Below are 23,012 nucleotides of genomic sequence, written 5' to 3'. Positions count from 1 at the left end.
ACTCAGCAGCAGCCGGGGGGAATTAAGAATTTCATGTTCCATGAAACGGTGTTCAATAAAGCACAGCGAGTCCAAAGCAAACACATTCTCCAGGTTTTTCTTCCACAGGAGACTCAGCTCCGGTTTTTCCTTTTAAGACGGCAAAATGAGCTTCCCGGCTCACACAGGGAGATCCTGCTGAGTAAGAGACCATAAATCAGAGAGTTTGACGGGTTTCACAGCCGGTCAACAGCCAGGTGATCGCTCATATCTGACAGGAAAACATATATACACACGAGTCTGTGACGGCTGAGAACTAATTCTGAACTGAAGCTGCCGAAAGTCTGTGATTCAGAGTTTAAAATCTACAAGTTCATCCAAAAAATACAACAAGGACTCAGTATTCTGCCCCCAACACCACCCATCTACCGTCCAATTTAAAACAGCGATAATTAAGTTTCCTGCCTGTATGTCCTCAAGTTTCAAGAGTGTTTCAGGAATATAAGATTCTGAGGATTAATAATGTCATAAAAACATTAAAAAAAAGTTTGTATTAATGGATTTTGTCACACTGTTATTATTCTTTGTTCCTTGTCTTAGCTTGAGTTGGTTAATCATGCTCTCAGTTTTGGAACTACAGTTCCCATAATGCTTTGAGGGATGTGAACAGGAAGTAGAAGCACAACTTGAGCCCCATTTTTTGTTTTTAGCCTGTATTTGTTTACAACTTGGTTAATTGGTGCGAGAGTTGCAACTAACAAGTATTTTCTCAATTAATTCTTTAGTCTGTCATAAGAAAAAGAAACAAAAAAGTGAAAATGATGTCACAATTTCCCAAGTGTTGTATTACTCGACCAAAAGTCCAAAATCCAAAAATATTTTCATATCTGACAAACAAAAGCATCAAATAATCACAATTGGCAGTAAAATTTGGGCATTTTTGCTGGAAAAATAACTAACGATTATTTGATAAAATAGTTGCAGATTAACTTTCTGACAATCAACTAATTAATCTCTAATTGGCTCCATTAAAGGTAATGTCAGATGTTAGCTGTTTGCAGACAACTATCACTGGATTACTGTGATACTGAAGAAAACTAAAATGTGATGATTCTCTGCAGGTTCTGTTATGAGGAACGTCGTTTTTGTATGATTTTGAAGCATATTTATGGACGTTTACTGGTGATGTACATCGGAGATAATGATATCTCCAGGAAGTCACACTGAATCTAAAAATTATGACTCAAAGAAGGAGAACAAGTTTTGACTTAAACCTCCGCCCTAAAATACAGTGAAATTAAAGAAATACGGAACACATTTTGCATTTGATACATGAAGCTATCTGATTACTGTGAACACACCGACGGGTAGAAGTGTGTTTTGGATGCTGTTTGCTGAGAGGCCAGAGTCAACAGAGGCTAATGAGGAGGCAGAGAGTTGGTTTGTGGTGTGTTGATCCAGCTGGAGGCTGCCGACAGCCGCCTCATTCACACTCTGCTGCGGAGACGGTGAGCTGGACGCTTCAGGCCTGAACAGGAGAGGACGTCCTCATGAATGTGGCTGACTGTTGGGCACAGACTAATGGGAGCTAATGGACAGTTGGCGATGTAGTGGCAGCCGGCCGTCCCGCTGGAGTGTGTTTAGTGAGGTATTATGACACCAGCTTGTTAATGAGAGACTTGTTGTCCCAGAGGACAGCACCGTTAGACTCTGAGTGAAAAATAACACAAACCCTTGAGTTATTCTGAAGGAAATCAGGAGTTCAGACATGCAAGTTTTTACTTTTAAATAGTGTGAATAATGCAGCTCAAAAAACTAATCTTTTTAGTACTGAACACTCATCTTGTAGATTTTAAAGGTAGGGTAGGTGGCGACAGTTAGGGAAGAGTATAAGTAATAGATTAATCGATTACTTATTGGACAGTATGGACACACATATGGGAAAAAAAACTGCATTAACTGATGTTTAGTTTTCACCAGAAACAAGTAGTGAACACAACTCTGACATACGGCACATAGGTTGAACTTGTTAGCAAACAGTTGTTTATTGCTACATCCAGCAGTTACGGAGCAACATTATCATTCATGTGGAGTCGTGTTTCTGTCCACCTGGTGAATGTAAGTCCAATATTCACTCTCTTTTAGCTCTGTTTTTACCCTCTACCAACTCCTGAGGGAAATATCTGGCTCTTTAGCAGCTAAATGCTCCACTATGTTCACCAGCTAGTCTACAGCTAACTGAGCAGGTAGTGTACAGCGGCTTTTTACAGCTTTTTCTCTCTGAAACGACGCTATGAGACGCTGAGAGTGAACCAGAACAGTAAAGTTGCAGCTGGACAGATAAACAATGAGCTGAAACTCACTATAAAGCTGCAGAGTCTCTGATGATTCTTTGTAGAGCACGTTCAACAAAAGAACAATCTATATTCTGTGAAACCTCTTGAAGTATTGTTTTCCCTCTGAAGAGTTTCAGGGTGGAGTGTTTTGTCTTCTGTTTTCTTGTTCCTATTTGAACCTAAAATAAGAAAGGGCACAAAGCTCCACACACATTGTTCAGGGGGATGTGAGCTCAGCTCCACACCCGTTCCTCTGCTCATAATGGACTTTTCCTCACAAACGAACCTCCATCTTTTTGTACAGTCCACCCCTCCTCCTCCTGCTGCTGCATGTGACCGGGCCTCCACTTACAGTAACAGAGATAAGGTGACGTATTAACTGCAGCAGGGAGAAGTTCCTTCTCTCTGCAGCTCCACATTTCTTCTCTTTTTAGCTTTCAGATTGTGTTTGTAGTGTTGAAGCCTCTCCGGGAAAAGAGCAGCGAGAGTCTGCTGGCGGTGTTGCAACAGCCGTGAGGCCACACTCGCCTTTCTCTCTTTGTGTCTGCTGAAAAAACAACTTGAGGAAACATTCTGTATTTCAGCGGAGTCAGATTCCAGCTCCAGAAAGGGGATCGAAGGTATTGCTACGGGGTTCACATACCAACGCCATGACATCACCACCTCTATTCAAACGTTCGCTGCTGCTTGGACAATAGCTGGCACAGACACAACTCTGGGGATTTTTTTGGGGGGAGGAAAAGAAAATAACTGAAATTTTAAGCTTAGAGTTGACAGCTGTGAGTCAGACGTCACGCTGTGCTGTTGGCCTCTGCGCTGATCCTGAAAGCTCTTTTCAGTTTGAAGGTGTTTGGATAAGCAGACCTGCAGTAGCTGCGGAGTAAAAATACACACGTTTTTTAGCATCTTACCACAATTCTGACCCAAATTAGTATTCTGTGAATTCCTCTCATGCTCAGCGGTGGGAAAACGTCTTCATACACAGTCAGACAAATCAAGTCAGATACGAGACAGTCTGGAGAGAAGATCTAGTTTTACGCTTATATAATCAACAATCAATCAATCAACACGCAACTCCAGCATCCAGTTTCTGGAGAGAATATGCACAGAAATACTTCAGTACACCAGTTCAACAACAGAAATATGTGGAAGACGTAGTGAAAGAAAGAAGTCATATTTTTTGTTTTATTAAAGATATTAAAGACATTCTATTTTTATGTAGGACTTGTATTACTTGGTAGAATACAAACAGAAAATCTGTGCAAGTATGATGATCTGTACTTTTTAATTTAAAGGATTTCTGCTTTGAAATGAAAGACAAAACCAGGTTACAGGTGGAAGTAAACAAGCCTCCATCACTGCGCTGGCATCTCATTTGTAAACCAGCAGATCCTGCAGCAGCAGTTCTATGTCGAACATATAAAATAAAGTTTATAATCTACAAACTAAATGAGACAAACAAACCAACAACAAACAGACACCACAAACATCTGCTCCTTCAAATATATCTGACATCCAGAAATGTGCATCAAATCCTCGTGTTTCGTTCTGAACGGCGTGACGACAAACGAGCGACCAGGAGCCGCCGAAGACAGAACCAGTGTTACGTTTCCTGCTGAAATTCCACGTTTACAGCATCATGTGTTTGAGATTTGTATGAAATGATGCATTTATTCTGATGACAGTGACAGAAATCAGGAGTTTGATGATTGAAAGTCATTCCTGCTGCTTTAATTAACGAGTTTACACAAACAGTATGTGTATGACACCTTTATATACAGCACACAGGTTAATAATAAGACAGAACAAATGTAAACAGTTAAAAAGAAATTAATATATTTTTAAATGATGAAAATGTAATAAATGTGATGGATATAAATAGTAAAATATGTCAGATATGAATGTATATATATGTTTATATTAGGGGTGCGCCCGAATACAAATGTGTTATTCGGCAAAGCACAAATAGTGGGTTTTATATGAATATTTGTTTCATACAAATATTTTAAAAATTATTTGTTTTCGGGAAGGAAAAAAAAAAACATGTTAAATACCAGCATGTAGGTTGTTTACATCACTATCTCAGTGTCTCTCCTCTGCTCCGCTGTGGCGTCTATCAGCAGGTCTCAGTGAGGGGAGTCACATCCACCTGCTACATGACGCACATTTCCTAATTTGGACATCAGTCCCAGAGTTGGGGGTGTTCCCCAGAGATAAAGCTGAACTACTGACACAGGCTTCATGAACACTTATTGTAACACTTTAATTTTCTAAAATTAAAAGCCTAATAAAAACAAAAACAGGATTTTTAAGCCTCTTTCCACTTTTATTCGAATACAAATACAAATAATTTTGCTGCCTCAACAAATACAGATACAAATACTGGGCCCTCTGCACATCCCTAGTATATATATATATATATATATATCTGTTGTGGAAAAGCAGCAACCTCAAACAGACGTCATCACAGGTGTTCACTGTTAACCTGGCAGCTGAAAAGATGCATCCAGTGTTATTAAATGCAAAAAGTCACATCCTATGACCTCACAGTTCAGTCATGTGACCTCTCAGCTGCAGAGATGAAAAGAAAGAAAACCTTCAGCTTGAAATTCACAAAGGAGGAAACCGACCGACAGAACGCCCGGTGCAGAAGATCCATTACATAACGCACCAAATAAAGAAAAACCTCCAGCAGCCATTACTCTGCTGATCCACTACACAATATATAGCCTCAAACTAGATTCATTATCGTCTACGTTTCATTTCAAAGCCTCTGTAAAAAGTGAGACGAGGCCTACTACGCTGCTGTGAGCACACTCCACTTGCAGGCAGCTTATTTTGGAAGAGAGCAATCTAATTATATTGTAGATGGTGTTTATGTGAAAAATATGAGGACAGCGAACTATCAACATGAGACCGTCGGTTCATCAGCAGTTCATCAGACGTCCTGGAGGCTGATTGGACCAAAGAAGGCAGAAAAAAAAACTCTGGTTAATTCGTTTAGCTCAAAACCAGAGTCTGTATTTATCAAGTATCTCAGAGCAGGAAATCACTCCTAACTGGTCAAAAACTCCCAAGTGATTATTATCTTATTTATAGGTCTGAGTGTAAAAGGATCTTATCAACTTTCCTAACTTTAACTAACCATTAACCCCGACTATCTGATGTTTGGGAGCTGCAAGAGAAACCGTCAGTGGGAGGAGATATTCATTGATAAATATGAGCTTTAAAGGACATGGTTTTGGCAAGGAAAAAGAATATTTTTTTAAATGACCTTGTATGAGATGCAAAAGAGAACATGCTCTCAAAAAGCAGACTCTCAAACGTGGGAATTTGCTGCTTTTTCCTTTTCTTACATTAGAGTAAACTGAATATCTTTGGGTTTGGGACTGTTGTAGAGCTGCAATGATTGGTCAAATAATCAATTAGTTGCCAACTATTAAACTGATCAGCAACTATTTTCATAATCGATTGATACTTTTGAAGAGGTTTTGGGAAACAGTGATTAACATTTTTCACCACTTTCTGTCATTTTATAGATGAAACAACTAATCAATTAATCCAGAAAATAATCCACAGATTAATCGATACTGAAAATCATCTTTAGTTGTTCATTCTCTACACAACACTGTTCCTGTTTACAACCATGTGCAACATCATAAAAATCTTCCACGAGAGACCGTCTGAAAAGTATTTAAACGATTATCATGTCTCCCCGCTCTATGATGGCGAGCTCTGCACCCCGCCTCTACGTGTGGCCGTTTGGAACAGCTGTAAACACTTATGTCTTCAGACGTGGTCAGACAACATGTTGTGTGAACTCTTTCCTTCCAGCAAAACTCAACCCTACGAGACACTTCATCATTCATGAATGAGGTGCAAAATTATTTAATATCTCCGCCAAACGTAAGCCTGGAGGAGATCATGTGTTCAACTGTGTGTGTGTCCGCAGCTGATCTCACATTACTACTATCCATCAGCCCAATATGTTTTGTGCAAGGACCTCTCAAGTTTGCAGTGATTCACAACTGTTGAAAAATCTATTTTATGACTTGTTTAATACCATCACTGACTGCTGACTCCTCCAGTAGAGGCCACAAGTGATCAACAACTGCAGCAAAAGGCCTTTCCGTCCGATCGACTAGACTAAAAACAGCTGCGAGCCACAGTTTGGCCTTTGTTGTGGCTCAAAAACTGACATTCATAGAAATGTTTGGTCTCATCTTGAACCGGAGCATCTGCAGATTAATTCCTGATATGTTATGATCCATTACAGTGAGGCACGATATGATGAATAAATCCCTGTTTTTGTTAGCTTCACCGCCATCTTGACTGTAAGGGTGCTGGGAGGGACAGTTGAGTGAGATTCAGTTCTTCTTTATTTGGGGGGGGGGGGGCAGGGAGGTTGGATTCTGTGCTGTTGTACAACAAAATGTTCTAAATAAATTACAATGTTTAAATTGAGAAGTTTGGACTTACTGTCCCGTTTATTGTTTCTTTACTAAGTTTATACAGTCAGGTGAACCCAGGAAGACGCTCGGGTACAATAACATTACACTTATCTATGTAAGTTACAGAAAACTGCCTCCAGACACACCTGGCAGAGATCTGCACTCTTCTGTTTGAGAATAGTTTGAGTGCAGACACAGACTCTTGGTCCAATGCTGGAACAAACACATCTTCAACCCCCTGATTACTCCGTTTCAGTGAGCCTGAGGTTCAACATCATGTGGGCTGCTTGGACCCTCTTATACTTGCATACAGTCTAGTTTTTAGTCCCTTTTTTATTCTGGCAACAATTTTTGTACCAATAACCAAGACAGCTTACTCAACTATATTATTTGCCTATATAGCTTACACATGAATGTGTTTCTATTTCCTAAATATCACCAAAGAGTTTTTCCAGGAAATAGAAACAGACTTGAATCTCATGTTCATGTAACCATAAGAGAAAATCGATATCAGTAAGTGTTTTTGCATCCACCTGTTTTTATGTGCATTTTCAAAAACCTGAGTGGCGACGCTAGAAATCTGAAAAAAAAGTCAAAATATCTTTAAAAAGAGTTTCCTGTCTGAGGTGTAACAGCAGCTGTGTAGATAAAAATCTAATGTAAACAGACTGAGTGAATAAATGATGACGTACATGAATCATGTGACTAAAGAGCTGAAAACATCAGATCTGTGTGGAGCGATGATGATGAGGAGACTGTAACCTTCCTCACATCAATACATGAAACTAACAGAAATGTCATATTTCCATCATGTTTTCCATCGTTTGAGCTTTGAGCTTTTTTTTGTGTTCTCTTCTTCTGCAACGGTTTAACGGCACCGACTGAAGAATTGACACCACCAGCTGTTTATCATGAAATTAAAAAGATAGATAGATAGATAGATAGATAGGCCTCAGTTGGTTTGCTTCTTCTTCTGTTTCCCTTCACGTCAGAGTCAGGACTGACCTCCTGACAGCCAGAGGTCCTGAGGGGCCCCTCAGTCCCAACATATAGCCTATATATAAGAGCTTTGTTTCCCTTTCAGAGGTATGACCAGCCTACTTTACAGGCTATAGGGGACCTGTCTGTTCAGTAGAGCAATTAAACATTTAGCACACCAACAGCAGAGTTGACAGGCAAACACCATCAGCTCAAACACAGAGGCAGAATTTCATGGACTGTCTGAAAGGTTTTAACACTTTCCCTCAAATCTGTCGCGTCTGGAGGAGAGTGGAAATTTCCTTCCTAATTATGCTCTCAGGCTACAGTTTGGTGTTTTGTGACGAGACTTCTTCGACACTGAACAAACAGCCTTCAGAATAAAGTGCATATTATGTGCAGGAAACTTCCTGTTTCTGGGTGTGAATCTCAGTATTTCTTCCCAGTTACATACATGTTAAGTGACTCAGTTATTCCTCATTTGTCAGCAGGAAAACCAAGATGTTTGACAGCAGGCGGCGAGCGATTTGCACAAAAAACGCTGCAATAAATGAGTTTCTGGAGAAAATCACAAGTTTGCAAATCTGGTTCTGTATTTATTAAATGTGTCAGAGCAGGAAATCAGTCCTGACTGGCTGAAAAGTCTCAGAGTGATGCACATTTGGTCCTAACCTGTAAGACTGAGATATTATTGCAAAGAAGAGAGAAATCATTTTAACAAACTCTGAATAATTTTCAAGACTGATCTTCATGACTAATGCTGCAACTAACGATTATTTTCTCATTTAATCGATGGATCATTTTGTCTGTAAAATGTCAGAAAATAGAGAAAAACCCACTAAGCCAATATTTGGCAGTTTTGCTTAAAAAACGACTACAACGATTATTCAGTTATCAAAATAGTTACAACACACAAAACTCATAGCTAAGAGCCATGTTTCTATGATAACACTGAACACCTGCTGACCGGTGGCACTGAATGACATAAAAATAGCGTTTTTGAGAGCGAGGAAACCTGTTGGAAATATTCAGTACTGAGGACATCGTCCAGTGGAAGGTTTTGGTTTTGTTACACTGCTTATTGAATTTTCACAGACTAATTTCCTTGAAACTTGCGATTTTTTTCCCTGAATAGAAACATTTTCTGCTGGAGTGAGTGAAGATGGGCGACGTGATGCAGTTGCCATGTTTTTTAATTTGAAAAAAAAGGTCTTTATTTACCCAGAATTCATGGCAAAGTAGTCCTACTTAAGATATTTAAGAACTTGACAGTAGCAACAGCAATGGATGAATTTAGACATCCGTCTGAAACCTGAGTATTAGTTTCCAGCAGTGGAAGAACTACTCAGATCCTATATTGCAGTAAAAGTACCAATACAGCAATGTGAAAATACTCCATTACAAGAAAAGTCCTGCATGAAAAATCCTACTAAAAAGTAAAAGTACATAAATATTATGAGCTTGATGTAGTTAAAGTAAAATAAAGCTGTCAAATAAATGTAGTGGAGTTGAAGTATAAAGTAGCATCACATGGAAATACTTTAGTGAGTACTAAATGTACTTAGTAAATGTACTTATTTGCTTTCCAGAACTGTTAGTTTCATCTAAACCAGAGTAAAAGTCTTTGTGAAACCAGCCCCTGATGTAGGAGTGTTTTGAGTCCTAAGATCAGTTTGAGAGAGATCCCGAGACATTTGATAAATATGGGCCCAGTGTTAAGAGGTAAAATTGAACATAAAGGAGAATCTGAGATGAGCCGCAGAGGAAAACAGTCCAAAATAAAACAGGAGTGCTGCAGACAGTGCTCGTGTTAGGGGAGACTTTGTGGGGGATGATTGGCTGAGCTGAGTTTGAACCCAAACTCATGAATAAAACATGAGGCAGAAACGGTCTGAGGGGGTGTGAGGAGAGACAGTCGGGCCGTCACCCCCCCCTCCTCTCAGAGGAGACTCCGACATGCCGCTTGCCGTTTTGTTTCAGTTCTCAACCGCCGGCTTTTCATAGAGAGACACGACAGGTTTATGAGGCTCCAATAATGAGACACTGATGAGCTTCAGCGGTAAACATCACTCCAGTGAGTCAATGATAATAACGCCTCCTGTGGCACACTTTGTAGAGGAGACAGATGGGGACGTTATAGGCCCTTTCATTCTGCTGCTCTTTGTTTTTAAATGTCTAATAACCCGCCAGAGTCTCTGGTCCTTCAAAAGAGATTTTATATGAGGATATAAGTTCTTAAGTAGGACTGCAGTGATAAGTTAATCGATCAATTAGTCAATCAAGTCCAGCTGGTTCCAGCCTCTCAAATGAACGTAATAATATACACATGAATATTTCCTGGTTTCTTTACTCCTTTATGACAGTAAACTGAATATCTTTGTGTTGTGGACAAAACAAGACATTTGAGGACGCCATCTTGGATTTTGTATGTCATCGACTTTTTTTTTTTTTTTTTTTTACCATTTACTGACATTTTAAAGACTAAACAACTTATCAATTAATCGAGAAAATAATCTACAATAATTTTTGAGTATTTCTAAAGCAGAAAAGAATTGGCTTTCATGAAGCTATTTAAATTATATCATATTTAGCAATAGGACAGGATTAGCAGTTGGTGCCTCTCATGTCTCAGAGCCAAGCATACATTTCTCTAAAAATCATAAATACAAAATCAATCTTTAAAAAAGCTAGCGAGTTCAGAAGGTATTTCAAAATTATTCATTAATGTTTGAGAATTATCAGTGACTCTGCAGCTCCTCTCGGCTTTACGGAGCTTTATAGTGAGTTTCAGCTCGTTGTTTATCTGTCCGGCTGCAACTTTACTGTTTTGGTTTCATAGCGTCGTTTTCAGAGAAAAAGCTGTAAAAAGCCGCTGAACACTACCTGCTCAGCACCAAACGTCAAACAGACACAGTTAGCTGTAGACTAGCTGGTGAACATAGTGGAGCATTTAGCAGCTAAAGAGCCAGATATTTCCCTCAGGAGTTGGTAGAGAGTAAAAACAGAGCTAAAAGAGAGTGAATATTGGACTTACATTCACCAGGTGGACAGAAACACGACTCCACATGAATGATAATGTTGCTCCGTAACTGCTGGATGTGGAAATAAACAACTGATTGCTAACAAGTGATGTACAAGTACTTTATAAGGTGATAATATGACAGAAGTTGTGTTTACTTTTCTGCTGAAAATAAGTGGACAAAAAACATCATTTTAACCAGATTGAAACTATGAAGGATCAAGACTAGAACCCTGAGGAACCCCACAAGTAGTTATTGACATAATCAGTGTGATGATAATATTAACAACTGTTTGCTTCAACATAGTAACTTCACTTTGTGTTCACAACTTGTTTCTGCTGACAACTAGTTGACAAAAAATGAGTTAATGCAGGATTAAATATGTTTCAAAATCTGATAAACTAAACTAAACTAAGTATAAAAATGTCATATTTTGGAGGGAGGCTGGCTGCTAAAAGTGTTTAGTTTGTTTCTCTTAGGGTCAATGTTTTTGCATTTCAAAATGTTTTAGACATGTTAGAAAGAAAATGAAATGCAGCAGAATGATTCAGCTTTCATGTGTTTTTCTGTTTGCTGCAGAGAGTTTAACTCATTTTCCAGTGACTGATGTGTTTTGTTCTTCTTCACCTTCTTCCACGGTACAAACAGACTCGCTGACAAGGCGACTGAAAACTATCCTGAACACAGCCTCAGAGGTTCTTCAAAGGAAATTGAGGTTATGAGATTAGTCAGTTCAATTGTAATCTAATAGAGCGTCACAGTCACAGTGCGCTGACTGTATGAGAACCAGATTCCAGTGCATCTGATAAACAGAGCTGGACTCCCTCCCCTTCCCTCCCCAACACTGTAATTCCTGTTAATCCTGGCCGGGCACCAGCTGGGAGCTCCTTGTGATTTAGGTGATAGCAGTCGGGCAGATACTGAAACACCAGATGTCAGGAGTTTGGGTCACACATGTCCCAAAAAAAAAAATTACCAGCAACATCTGAAAATCAGCAACAAGGCCGTCAGTGTTTCATCTCCAGCTGCAATTTTCTTGATTAATGGATCAATCATTTGGACTATAAAACATCAGATTAAAAATGACTCCTAGAGCACAAAGTGACATCATCCAATGTCTTGTTTTGTCCGACAAACACTCAAAAAACGAAAGTCATTTGCTTGAAAAATGACTTGGACTTAGAAACAAATTATCAGAAGATAAATTTAAATTGTGCCAACAGCAAGCTAGTCTCAATAACTTGTCATCTTAATCAATCTAGATCTGCAAAGATTAGTCAAATCATTTTTAAACAAAAAAGCCCAAACATTTGTTAGTTGCAGCTCCTCAAATTTGATGATTTGAAGCTTTAATGTGTTATACATGATAGAATACCTTTGGATTTTGGACTGTTGATCAGAAAAAAACAGATATTTGAAAACATCTTCATGAACTAGAACAGTTTTCCGTCATTTTATAGACAAAATGATTTAAGGTTGCAACTAAGGATTATTTTCACTATCAATTAATTTGTCGATCATTTTCTCGATTAATCAATTAGTTTTTTGGTACATAAAATGTCAGAAAATGGTAAAAAAAAAAATGTGGGTCAGTGTTTCCCAAAGCCCAAGATGATGTCCATCTTGTTTTATCCAAAACCCAAAGATCTTCAGTTTACTGCCACAGAAGACTCAAGCAACCAGAAAATTCTAGCAATTGTCTTTGAAAAAATGACTCAAAATGGTTCAATTAACAATTCATCTTCTTTCAGTTAACCAATTGTTGCAGCTCTAAAATGATTAAATCCGAAAATAATCTTCAAATCAATCAAGAATGAGAATAATCATTAGTTGCAGCCCTTGATGCACGAAAAGCTTGTTTTAGTTGAGTTAAGTTTTTCAGTTTTTTGCTCTTGACTCAACCCTTCTGGACATATTATGACTGAGAATCCTCACAGGCATTTACACTGGATCAACTCTAAGCCTAAACTAAAGAAATTAAGTTAAACTGTATATGAAATGGTATTTATTCACAAAGCAGGAGAGACGTTCATTTGCGTCCCTGGTGTAGAAACCGGTGAACAGGCTGGTGTCGGCAGTAACAATGGTCACTTGCTCTCATGTAACATATGAGCTGATGGATTGGATGTGTTGAGGTGAGGAACAATGGGTGGGAGTAACATGACAGTCTGCAGGAAGTCCCTTGGGGAGCAAAAAGGGGGCCTGTCAGCTGGCCGAGGAGGCCTCCACCAACATCTACATATGAACCTCTGCAGCCTGACAGCACAGAGGCTCAGCTCTGACACGCTGAGCAGTACAGAGACGTGTTCATGACATGTCAGAGTCACCATGAGTGTCTTCACATGAACTCTAGTGTCGCAGGTTAGAGTCTCATCCTGGTTTTGAAATAACGACTGATCGTCCAGTGGACTCACAAGCCGTTTGAGACTAATGTATGATTAGAAAACTGAAACCGAAAGCACCAGTATGTCCGACTTGGCTGTAAATAATGTGGAAGTGCTTGAAAACCCAAACAAACATGGATGCCTCACATCAGCCAATGTTTTGTTGTTCAAGGTAGTCAAAAGGCTAGTTTGGTGATCCTCTGACTTGTCCTCTCGCGCCACCATGAAAGGAAACTCTTAGTCCCTTTACACCTTGAATTAAAACATATCCAGATTGTATCTAGATATGATTTAACCTGATTACATTAACGCCAGAAGGATGTACTGAAGCGAGATATGTGAGTTAGCGAGGTATGTTGAGCCTGCAGGGTTTTCAATGTCACAAAGGTGTCTCTCTATTAATCTGGCTAGATCACCATGGTAACTTATGCTTCAAGCTTAACCTGGTCCAGAGTAGGTTATGTTCCAAGTTTCGGCTTAAATCAGCAATAAAAAGTGCCGCCATTTCACCAACTACCTGATTTGCTGCCAAGTCTGTTTAACACTGCTGCTACTGCAGCTATTAGACCACCGATTAGAAAACTGATTAGTCTTTTATCATGCTTATATAATACAACACGATCAAATCACAATCAAAAAAGCCGGGTGCTGAATCCTTTAAGTGTTAAAATTGAATAAAGAATGGAATTAGGACAGCACACCTAGTCAACTGATTTTAATTTGAATTGCCAAACGATGGACGTTTCGGGAAACGTCTGGCGAACTTCCCAAAACCAAACAGTATTTGTATTACAAAGAAAAGCAAATCCTCCTATTTAAGGAGCTGAAACCAAACAATGTTTAGTTGTTTTGCATGAAAAAATGACTTAATTGATTAATTGACTGTCAAAATAGTTGCTGATTAATTTTTTCCCTATTGATTAATCAATTAATTGACTAATCATTAAAGCTCTGATGTCCCTCAAGGCCTGTTCTCTGGAAAATGAAAATCTACACAAAGTAAATTTAAAGTATATAGAAGTCTGTTTCCTATTTTGTCTTTTATTTTATCTTCATGTCTGTCGCATCATTGTGACATCACAGCCTCAACATGTGACCCATGTTTGGTAAACAGGTCAGAGATTGTTGAACCCGTCCACTCCTTCATCTGGCCTCCAACGGTCAGAGGTCACTGATGACGCCGGGCGGTCCTGTGACAGGTGAGAGGTTATCTGCCTGATAAAGCCTGACCTCCTGCTGGCCCCCAGGGGCCCTCAGTGGCCCCCTTTTCTTGCTCACTCTGACAGCAAACAAAAACAAGTGTCAGGCTGAGCAGAGACGGAGAGGCCACGACATTAGTCACAGAGAGAAGGAAGAGGAAGAGCGGAAAGCAGAGAAGACCTGGGTCAAACATCAGATCTCCTGAACCTCTCTGACTTTTCTCTGTGTTCCAAAAAACTCGCTGAACATCACAAAGTCTTTGTAAATCTCTCGTTTCAGCCTGATGAATGTCACCTGCTCACGAGGAGGAGAATGTTCCTGAGATTTTATCATTAACACCATCGATGCCCATAAAATGTCCATATAAGGAGACCTGTTCTGCTCTGTTTGTGGGCGAGTTTCATTCACAGAAATGTTCCCAAAGAGTGAAAAGAAGAAAAACAAGAGAGGCCGCAAGCAGGACTCCGCTTCACAAGCAGCGAGTCCAGGAAACCTCAGAAGGACGGGTTCACAATTTTTAAAGTGTGTCTTAAAACAACAGTCAGGGGCCCAAATAATAGTAATAAGCGAAAGTAGTCACAGCTTTTATTTTTATTTACATTATTATATAAGCTGACGTGTATTGTTCTGTTAGGTAGATACAGCACAAAGTTAAATGTTTACATTATTCTATTTCTTATGTTAATTATAATCATCATTAATTATTAAATAACACCAATTAAAAGAGGAAGATGATGCAAACATATTCATAGATTCTTGAGGAGAGCAACTTATCAGAAACAGTTCAGGATGAGCAGCAGAAAACAACCATAATGTGACAGAGGTGGTTTTAAATAAATAAGTCTGAATAATTGATCAGAGAGCAGCTACAATGACCAATAACATCTAATTAGACGTTCACATCACCACAGCCGTCATCATTCAGCTGCTCGCTAATCGCTGCAGTATGTTGTCAGATGTCAGAGAGAAAAATAAAATGTCTTGTTTAAAACTATCTGATACAAAAAACAGCTAAAACTGTGAATTTAAGGATGAGTGGACTGAAAAATACACGTTCAGTTTGCTCGAGGGAAGTATGAGACCAACAGTTTGTGATTTGCAATGAAACAGCGTCCATAATGAAGAACCAGAAAACTGAACCAGCTGATGTCGTCACATCAAGACACCAGCAGAATATTTATACAATCAATCATTTTGAACTATGAATACAGGGAAGAACTAACAATGAACATTTACACAGTGTCTCCACCTGCCATCAAACCCTCGTATGCTCAAGTTTAGGGACTCAGTTACAGAACGAAGGTGTAACATCTCCCATTAATACAGAGCTCTGTAGTTTCTATACTGAAATATTATTGAATGCATCCTTACTGGACCTGTGATGTGGTTGAAATGTAAGACTTGTATTTGAGCACCTCTGGTCTAAAGTCTGCACTACAAGCTGGAGGTGTGGAACTGTTTACCAGCAGGGAGGCTCTAATGAAAGACAGTTGCATTGTGGGAAATGTAGGATGCAGCGTTGTTGGAGCTTGACTTGAATTACAGACTACAAGTCAGGACATCTCAGGACTTCTGACCACTCGTCACTTCCTACATCCTGCACATGTGACTTTAAACATCAGCAGCAGTGAGCGGCTGAACCGCGACCAGCAGCAGGCAGGTAAATGAACAGGTGTACTCACTGTTTCTGTTGCTCTTGAGTTTGGACAGCAGCTTCTGAGTGGACAGCAGGTCACCACTCTTCACTGCCTGCAGGAGATCCTGCTCCTTCCCCATAATCCCTTCCTCCTGTTTCAACCAGCTTTATTTTAAATTCCCGCCGCCGCCTCCTCAGAGCCGCATGCTGCTGAGCGCCGGAGACATGCACCTGCCTCAGGTGACACTTCCTGTCTCTGACGCTCAGCTGACAAGAAACAAAAACCCTCCTTTGCTATTTCCTCTGGGACCCGAGAGACGGAAAACTGCTCTGCTGATTAATTTCCCGCCCAGACGTCTCTGCTTCTCAGTCTGTTATTTCCAGGGGCAGCAGCAGGATGGTGGAGCTGCTGATGTGACGGAGGACAAGGAGGATGAGGAGGATGAGGAGGATGAGGAAATGTAGTCAACCCCCGCTGAGCCTGAGAGGGAAAAGAAACGAGAAAAACACATCAGAAAACACAGCAGCTCTCCTGTCTGCCGCCTGAAGCAAAGGTGTCGGAGATGAAGAACAAACCGACTTTGTCTTCTTTCCACAAAGAGAGATACAAGAGTCTGACATGTTTCAAAGAACTTCTAATTAAAGGACAGATATTCTGCACATTTCCAGCTCTATATTTATATTCTGGGGCTCTACTGGAATATATTTGCATGATTTATAGTTAAAGGACCAGTGTGTAGGATTTAGGGGCATCTATTGGCAGAAATGGAATTTAATATTCATAAGTATGTTTTAATTAGTGTATCATCACCTGAAAATCAGAATTGTTGTTTTCGTTACCTTAGAATGAGCCTTTATATCTACAGAGGGAGACCGCCATGTTGGACCGCCATGTTTCTACAGTAGCCCAGAACGAACAAACCAAACACTGGCTGTAGAGAGGACTTTTCACGTTTTTCGCAACTTTCACGGCCCCCGTAAGTTCTTCACACGAATCCTACACACTGGTCCTTTAAAAACTCCTTATTTATCTTCTACAGGTTCTTTATGCAGCCCCTCAGTTCAGCCCATGTCTGAAACAGGCCGTTTTAGCTCCTGTCTCTTTAAGGCCCGCCTCCTGATGAGCCCACTCTGCTCTGATTGGTCAGCTTCAGGAAGCTTCCTCCAGCTCCAGAGGCTACGTAAACAAACTATAGTAGCAGGATTTCACTTCTTTTTCTCCTTCTTTACTCCAAATGTCAACTTCTCAAATCCATCCGTACATGTTGGAGCTGAACAACACATGGAAACACCTTAGCAACCACCTTAGCAACCAAGGCTACAGAACAACCGGCCGTTAATGAGCATGTAAGACGAGCCGACATCAGCTCGTCAACAAGAGATAACGATCACTTCAAGTTTTGGATCTTTGATCATGTTTAACATCCGACATCAGAACAGGATATAAATAACAGAAAAGCAGGAAAAGCAGCATCTGTCCCCTTTAAATAATAACAGGACGGACATGATACTGAAAACAAACAGCAGAGATTCAATCACATTTTATCAAACTCAAACCTCGTGTTGAATCCACTAATCGAATCCTTTCACATTCCTTCTCAAATCTAATGAGGTTCAGCTTCCAACATCTATAGAGAACTCCACATATAAATAATAATAATAATACTAAAGCGATAAAACTCAAAGATTCAGGTGAGATCTGTCATCAATTTTTGTTGTGTAAGAAGTAAGAAACAGTTTTCAGTCCAACTTTATTTATAATGCAGCTTTCATACATGTTAACACAATGATAATAAAACAGAAGAAGAAGCTGATGATTAGTCCACTGACAGAAAACTAATCTGCAGCTATTTTTAAACAACTAATAGATTAATTGAGAAAACAATTCAAAGATTAATCAATAATGAGAATGATCATTAGTTGCAGTCCTGGGTTATTGTAAATCATCCATCATAAATCCTGAATGCAACTTTTAACATAATGTTTTTGTATTTTTGTGTTTGTTTTTCATTTTTTTGGAATTTTATGTAAAGTACTCTGGGCTGCATTATTATTTTTATATAATTATTATATTATATATAATATGTATAATACGTATTCATCGTTAATCAGATTTAAAAGAAAAGCTGCATTACATCCATATTTGAAGCTAATAAGAGAAATGGAGGAGAGACTGACAGAGTTCATGAATTATTTAAAGAACATTTCAGAGCTTTTGTGTATGAAACCTGCTTCACACCTGACGCTGATGGATGAACTCTCCCCTCATGTAAAGCTTCAAATTCAATTCACTACTTTTATGTCACATTTTTACAGTTTGTAGGGAGACGAAAGAAAACGTTACAACAAATGTTGCTGCATCAAGTACTTCAAAATCATCAGTTATTTGCTCTTTTCACTATGGATTCAGACCAAATCAGGCGGTGCGGCGAAAACGCCAGTCCTCCCATTCATTCAAATGGGGGTAGTGCATTTCGGCTGCGGCTGTTTTGGCCGCTGATCAGCCTGGAGATCAGACTGAAAAATATAAAGTTAAATAAAGTTAGACTTTGCTGTCGGCTTCTCGACTCATTTTTAAAAAGACCAGAGAAAAAGAGAGCGAGAGAGCGCAGCTGTGGTTGAGCGAGCTAGAGAGTGAATGAAGAGAGGGAGCGCTGGTAACGAGAAAGCCGGTGAATCAGATCAATAAAATGTTATTTTGTAATTGTTTCACAGGGTTACGTTGTAGAGCACAAATAAACACGCCCACACACCCCCAGCACACCTCCGCTCGACCCTGCAGCTGAACACCTGAATACGGCCTTAATCTGCAGGCTATTTGCACAATTAAACTATTCATTGTTTTGTCAATAAAATGTCAGAAAATAGTGAAACATTACATCATCAAATGTTTAAAGCTGAAAGATATTCAATTTAAAGATAAAACTGAGGAAAGCAGAACATGATCACATTAGAGAGGATAAAAGTATGAAAAGTTTGACTTTTTTCTTTTCAAAAATGGCTTAAAAATTGGTTATCAGAAAAAACTGCTGATTATTTTCTAATCATTTAATTGACGAATCATTTCAACTCAACGTATTTGTTCATCAAGTTCTTTCTGGTTTGGAGTAAAAAAAGTGATTTTAAACAGTCCAATAGAAGTCAAAATGATCAGTAACGTTCACACACGATCAGAAAATAGTCGATCAATATCTGTTAAAATCCTCCATTAGGAATCATCACCCTGTATCCAGATTTAGTCACGTTGGTTTCTGGTCTTCCTCGTGAGACGTCACACACCTGCTCCAGGTAGATCAGGACTTGTGTGACCACACAAACCTCCTGAGAGCTGATTGGTCGCTTTGATTACAGCTCAGCAGCTCCTTCAAACACAAAGCGCTCATGAAGGATCTAACTGGTGGGTTCGACCGTGCTGAGTAAACACTGATGTGACTTTACTGCAGCATGAGAAGTCACACATGTGCTGTGCAGGGGCTTTGCACCAAACTCCACTCAGTTCTTTCACATTTTAAGCCACAGAAAGGCAGGAAGTGGTCACCTGACAGTCCTGCATGCCACTCGGTTGACCAGCTCTGCTCTGCAGCTCCCCTCGGGGCTTCATGATAGATTATAGGCTTGCTTTGGCCATGCACTTCCTCTCAGCTGCAGACCAGGCTACTTAAAGTCTTCCAGCCCAGTGGCCAGGCACAGCTCTCTCAGATATAGGAGGAAGAAGTTGGCAGAGTTAGTCAGACCTACTTTCTTGTAGCTAACTGACATTACTGTTGACAGTTCTGATCTCTGCATGAAAACATGACCGCTGCTGCAGCACATCCAGCCCTCTACAGGCCTTTAAAACAGTGTTGCTACATAAACAGAAAGAGTGTTTTGGGGAATGTTCTGCACTCTGAAGCACTGCTCTGTTTTCATGGTCACAACTTGTTTCATTACATAACCAGGCAGCCACAGAGGAGCGCTGGGCGTCAGCAGAGCTGTCAGTCCCATTAACACCGATCATGTCCCCATTTTTTCTTCCACCTCTCTCTCAGGCGTTTTGTATTCTCACTGCATCCATGACAAGAGGAACAACGCACAGAAATTTCACTTTGACACTACTGCAGAGACTCCGAGTCTCAGCGAACTGATCCAAAATGGAAGTGAATAAATTATTTTACTGCTCACAAACTAAAAAAGAAAAGTTAAACTGGTGCAAGATGAATAATATATTATTGTTTTTGCAAATACTGAGACCTACTCCTTGCCTGTGAAGCTGTTTTTGGTGCGGTGACACTATATAATTAAAGGCTCAACCAAAAGTTTAAATAAATCAAAACTTCATTCTGTGCCAGACTCCATCAGACAAGCTTCTATATTAATATTCCCACGTTCCCCGACCACATTAAACACATACATACAGTCTGATTTCTCATTTTTCCTGAATCTGTGGGAGTCATTCTTCCTATTCTAACTGACTTTTTACTGAATGAAAGAGCTGCTTGATGCTGTCAAAACACGCCGAACTGAAGACTTTAGTTTTATTATGAGAAGCTTCCAGATTTCTGAGGTGTTTCACTGTATTCTGATGTTTCCTGATGAGGAACTTCAGCTGTGCAGCCGCTGCAAATGTTTTACTTTACTGGTTGCTTTACTTTGATCGTTCCATAGTATTTGGACTGCGTGACATATTCTGATTTGGATGCATTACTGACTTTATGTTCATGAAGAGAAAACTATCTTGTAACTATGAGATCATTTCTTACAAGATATGACAATAACACGCTGCTTCTGCATTGATTTATTTCATATATGAGTCACAGACCCATTTCCTGCCAAATTAATACTTTACTTTAGTACTTTAAGTAAATTTAGTTGGTAGTACTTCTATACTCTTACTTAAGTAGGATTTCAAATGAAGTATTTTTACATTTTGGTGTAATCTTCTTGGAACAATAATGTGTGTCTGATATGTTTGGTTCTTCTCCCTCATTAAAGAATCTATAAATATGTAAATATATTTTCATTTCTGAAGTTTTCCTGCTGGACACAATATGTCTCCTCCTTCACTGTAAAGTCTCAGTGTTTGTGCTCTGGAGGCTTCAGGTTTCCACATCACACATTTATTGCTTTTTATATTCTGTTTTTATATTTATATGCTTTATATAAACGTATTTACTGCGTCTGTAATGGAGCATCTCAGCCAAAGAATTTCACAGGAGGGACAATAAACATCTTATCATGTCTGGCTTCAAACTATAAACTGTCAGTGAGCTTCAGCAGATGATGTGAAAACAAACAGGGTCTCCACACACTTTCACAGATAACATTTCAAAACTGTTCCATGACTTTTCAAGGACCCATAATATAATTTCTATGACCATTCCAGGTTTTTACATGACCGTGGGAACCCTGGAGAAGAGAACAACATCCTACTGAAGGAAGAGGAAGAAGAAAACATATCATTTTGAGTGGAGGAGGACTTTAAGTGAATGATGTGAGTTCTTCTTCCAACACTGCAGGTCACCAAACACGGTGTAACACCGGAGAAACAACGGGCTGCAGTCGGTATGTAAACAGCCGGGAGATGGCTTCACACCGCCGCTGACCTTTGTACCCAAGTTTGTTTACACACCTGTAAAAACCTTTTTACTGAATATATACCTGTTAGAGGGTTAAATCCATATAAGACTCACCTTTTTTACTCAAATACGTCAGAAAGTTTTCACCCTGTTTCCAGCGGACCACGGTGGCAGTTTACAGGAAGAGCTGGGAAAGTATTCCTTGTGTTAATATTCCATAAAAATCGGGTTTCCTATTCCATGAGTTTTACTCTCCGACAGCAGAACAGTCTGGTTTCACCTCCGCGCAGAACTTCCATTAAAACTTTATGTATTTTAGGAACTTTGGTGTCGCAGTCGGTCAGCCGCCGCCGCCGCCGCTGCTGCTGCTGCTGCGTTTCCCTCCGCGCCGTGAATGCCTCATTCTCCCCGCTGCGGGCTGCAGGATGCGGGACAGGTGTCAAGTTACCCGCAACACCACACGCAACATCCGGCTCAAACTTTCAAATGAAACTTTATCAACCAATATCGACAAAATCTTACAACAGGGGTCAGAAGTACTCAGATCCTTTACTGCAGTAAAAGTACATAAGTATTATGAGCTTGATGTAGTTAAAGTATTGCAGTAAAAGTACATAAGTATTATGAGCTTGATGTAGTTAAAGTATTGCAGTAAAAGTACATAAGTATTATGAGCTTGATGTAGTTAAAGTATTGCAGTAAAAGTACATAAGTATTATGAGCTTGATGTAGTTAAAGTATTGCAGTAAAAGTACATAAGTATTATGAGCTTGATGTAGTTAAAGTATTGCAGTAAAAGTAGTGGTTTGGTCCCTCTGACTGATATATTATTATATATGACATCATTAGATTATTAATAGTGAAGCATCAGTGTTAGAGCAGCATGTTACTGTTGTAGCTGCTGGAGGTGGAGCTAGTTTACACTACTTTATATACAGTTAGCTAGTTTAGTCCAGTGGTTCCCAACCTAGGGGTCGGGCCCCTCCAAAGGGTCAGCAGATAAATCTGAGGGGTGGTGAGATGATTAATGGGAGAGGAAAGAAGAAAAAACAAAGTTCTGATACACAAATCTGTTTTCAGTTTTTGGACTTTTTCTCTAATCTTTGATTTTTGCTGAAATATTGGATCATTTGAACATTTATTGAAATGAAAGCATGTGAGAAGTTTAGAGGGAAAAATCACTATTTGGTGGAGCTGTTAACAACTCATAGACATGTGAAATGTGACCCCGACTACACACTGCTTTTTGTAAGACGTCAAAAGACAAAAAGGTTGGAAACCACTGGTTTCATCTTTAACAATGTGTTGTATTTTAAAAGCTTGTTATATTATCCATTGTGTCAAATCTTCAACTTGTTAAATATTTGCTGGTTGCAACTGTGAAGATTTGATAGTAAACTGAATATTTTTTGGATTTTTGTCGATCGAGGAAACAAAACAAAATATCTGAAGACGTCATCACGAGCTCTCAGA

The 23,012-nt window shown here is 39.5% G+C and overlaps 1 protein-coding gene across 5 annotated transcripts in view; it reads right to left on the bottom strand.

The window, feature by feature from the left end:
- The window catches only part of LOC137168655 (caskin-2-like), a 78,483-nt gene extending 56,536 nt beyond the window's left edge, over positions 1–21,947 (bottom strand). For 3 of the 5 annotated variants that reach the window (XM_067571389.1, XM_067571390.1, XM_067571391.1), the window contains exons 1-2: positions 21,654–21,946; positions 16,031–16,465 (exon numbers count right to left, since the gene is read on the bottom strand). In XM_067571389.1, coding sequence (XP_067427490.1) covers positions 16,031–16,124 — 94 coding nt within the window. In that variant the 5' untranslated portion in view covers positions 16,125–16,465; positions 21,654–21,946. Of the gene's footprint in view, positions 1–16,030; positions 16,466–21,653 lie in introns of all 5 variants that reach the window. The other 2 variants (XM_067571387.1, XM_067571388.1) reach the window with 1 other exon arrangement.
- Between the last annotated feature and the right edge of the window lie 1,065 nt (positions 21,948–23,012).

This window comes from Thunnus thynnus, chromosome 17 (assembly GCF_963924715.1).
Source record: "Thunnus thynnus chromosome 17, fThuThy2.1, whole genome shotgun sequence".
In the NCBI taxonomy this organism is placed as follows: Eukaryota; Metazoa; Chordata; class Actinopteri; order Scombriformes; family Scombridae; genus Thunnus; species Thunnus thynnus.
Note: the sequence above shows the minus strand (reverse complement) of the source record. Positions and strands in the feature narration are given on the sequence as shown.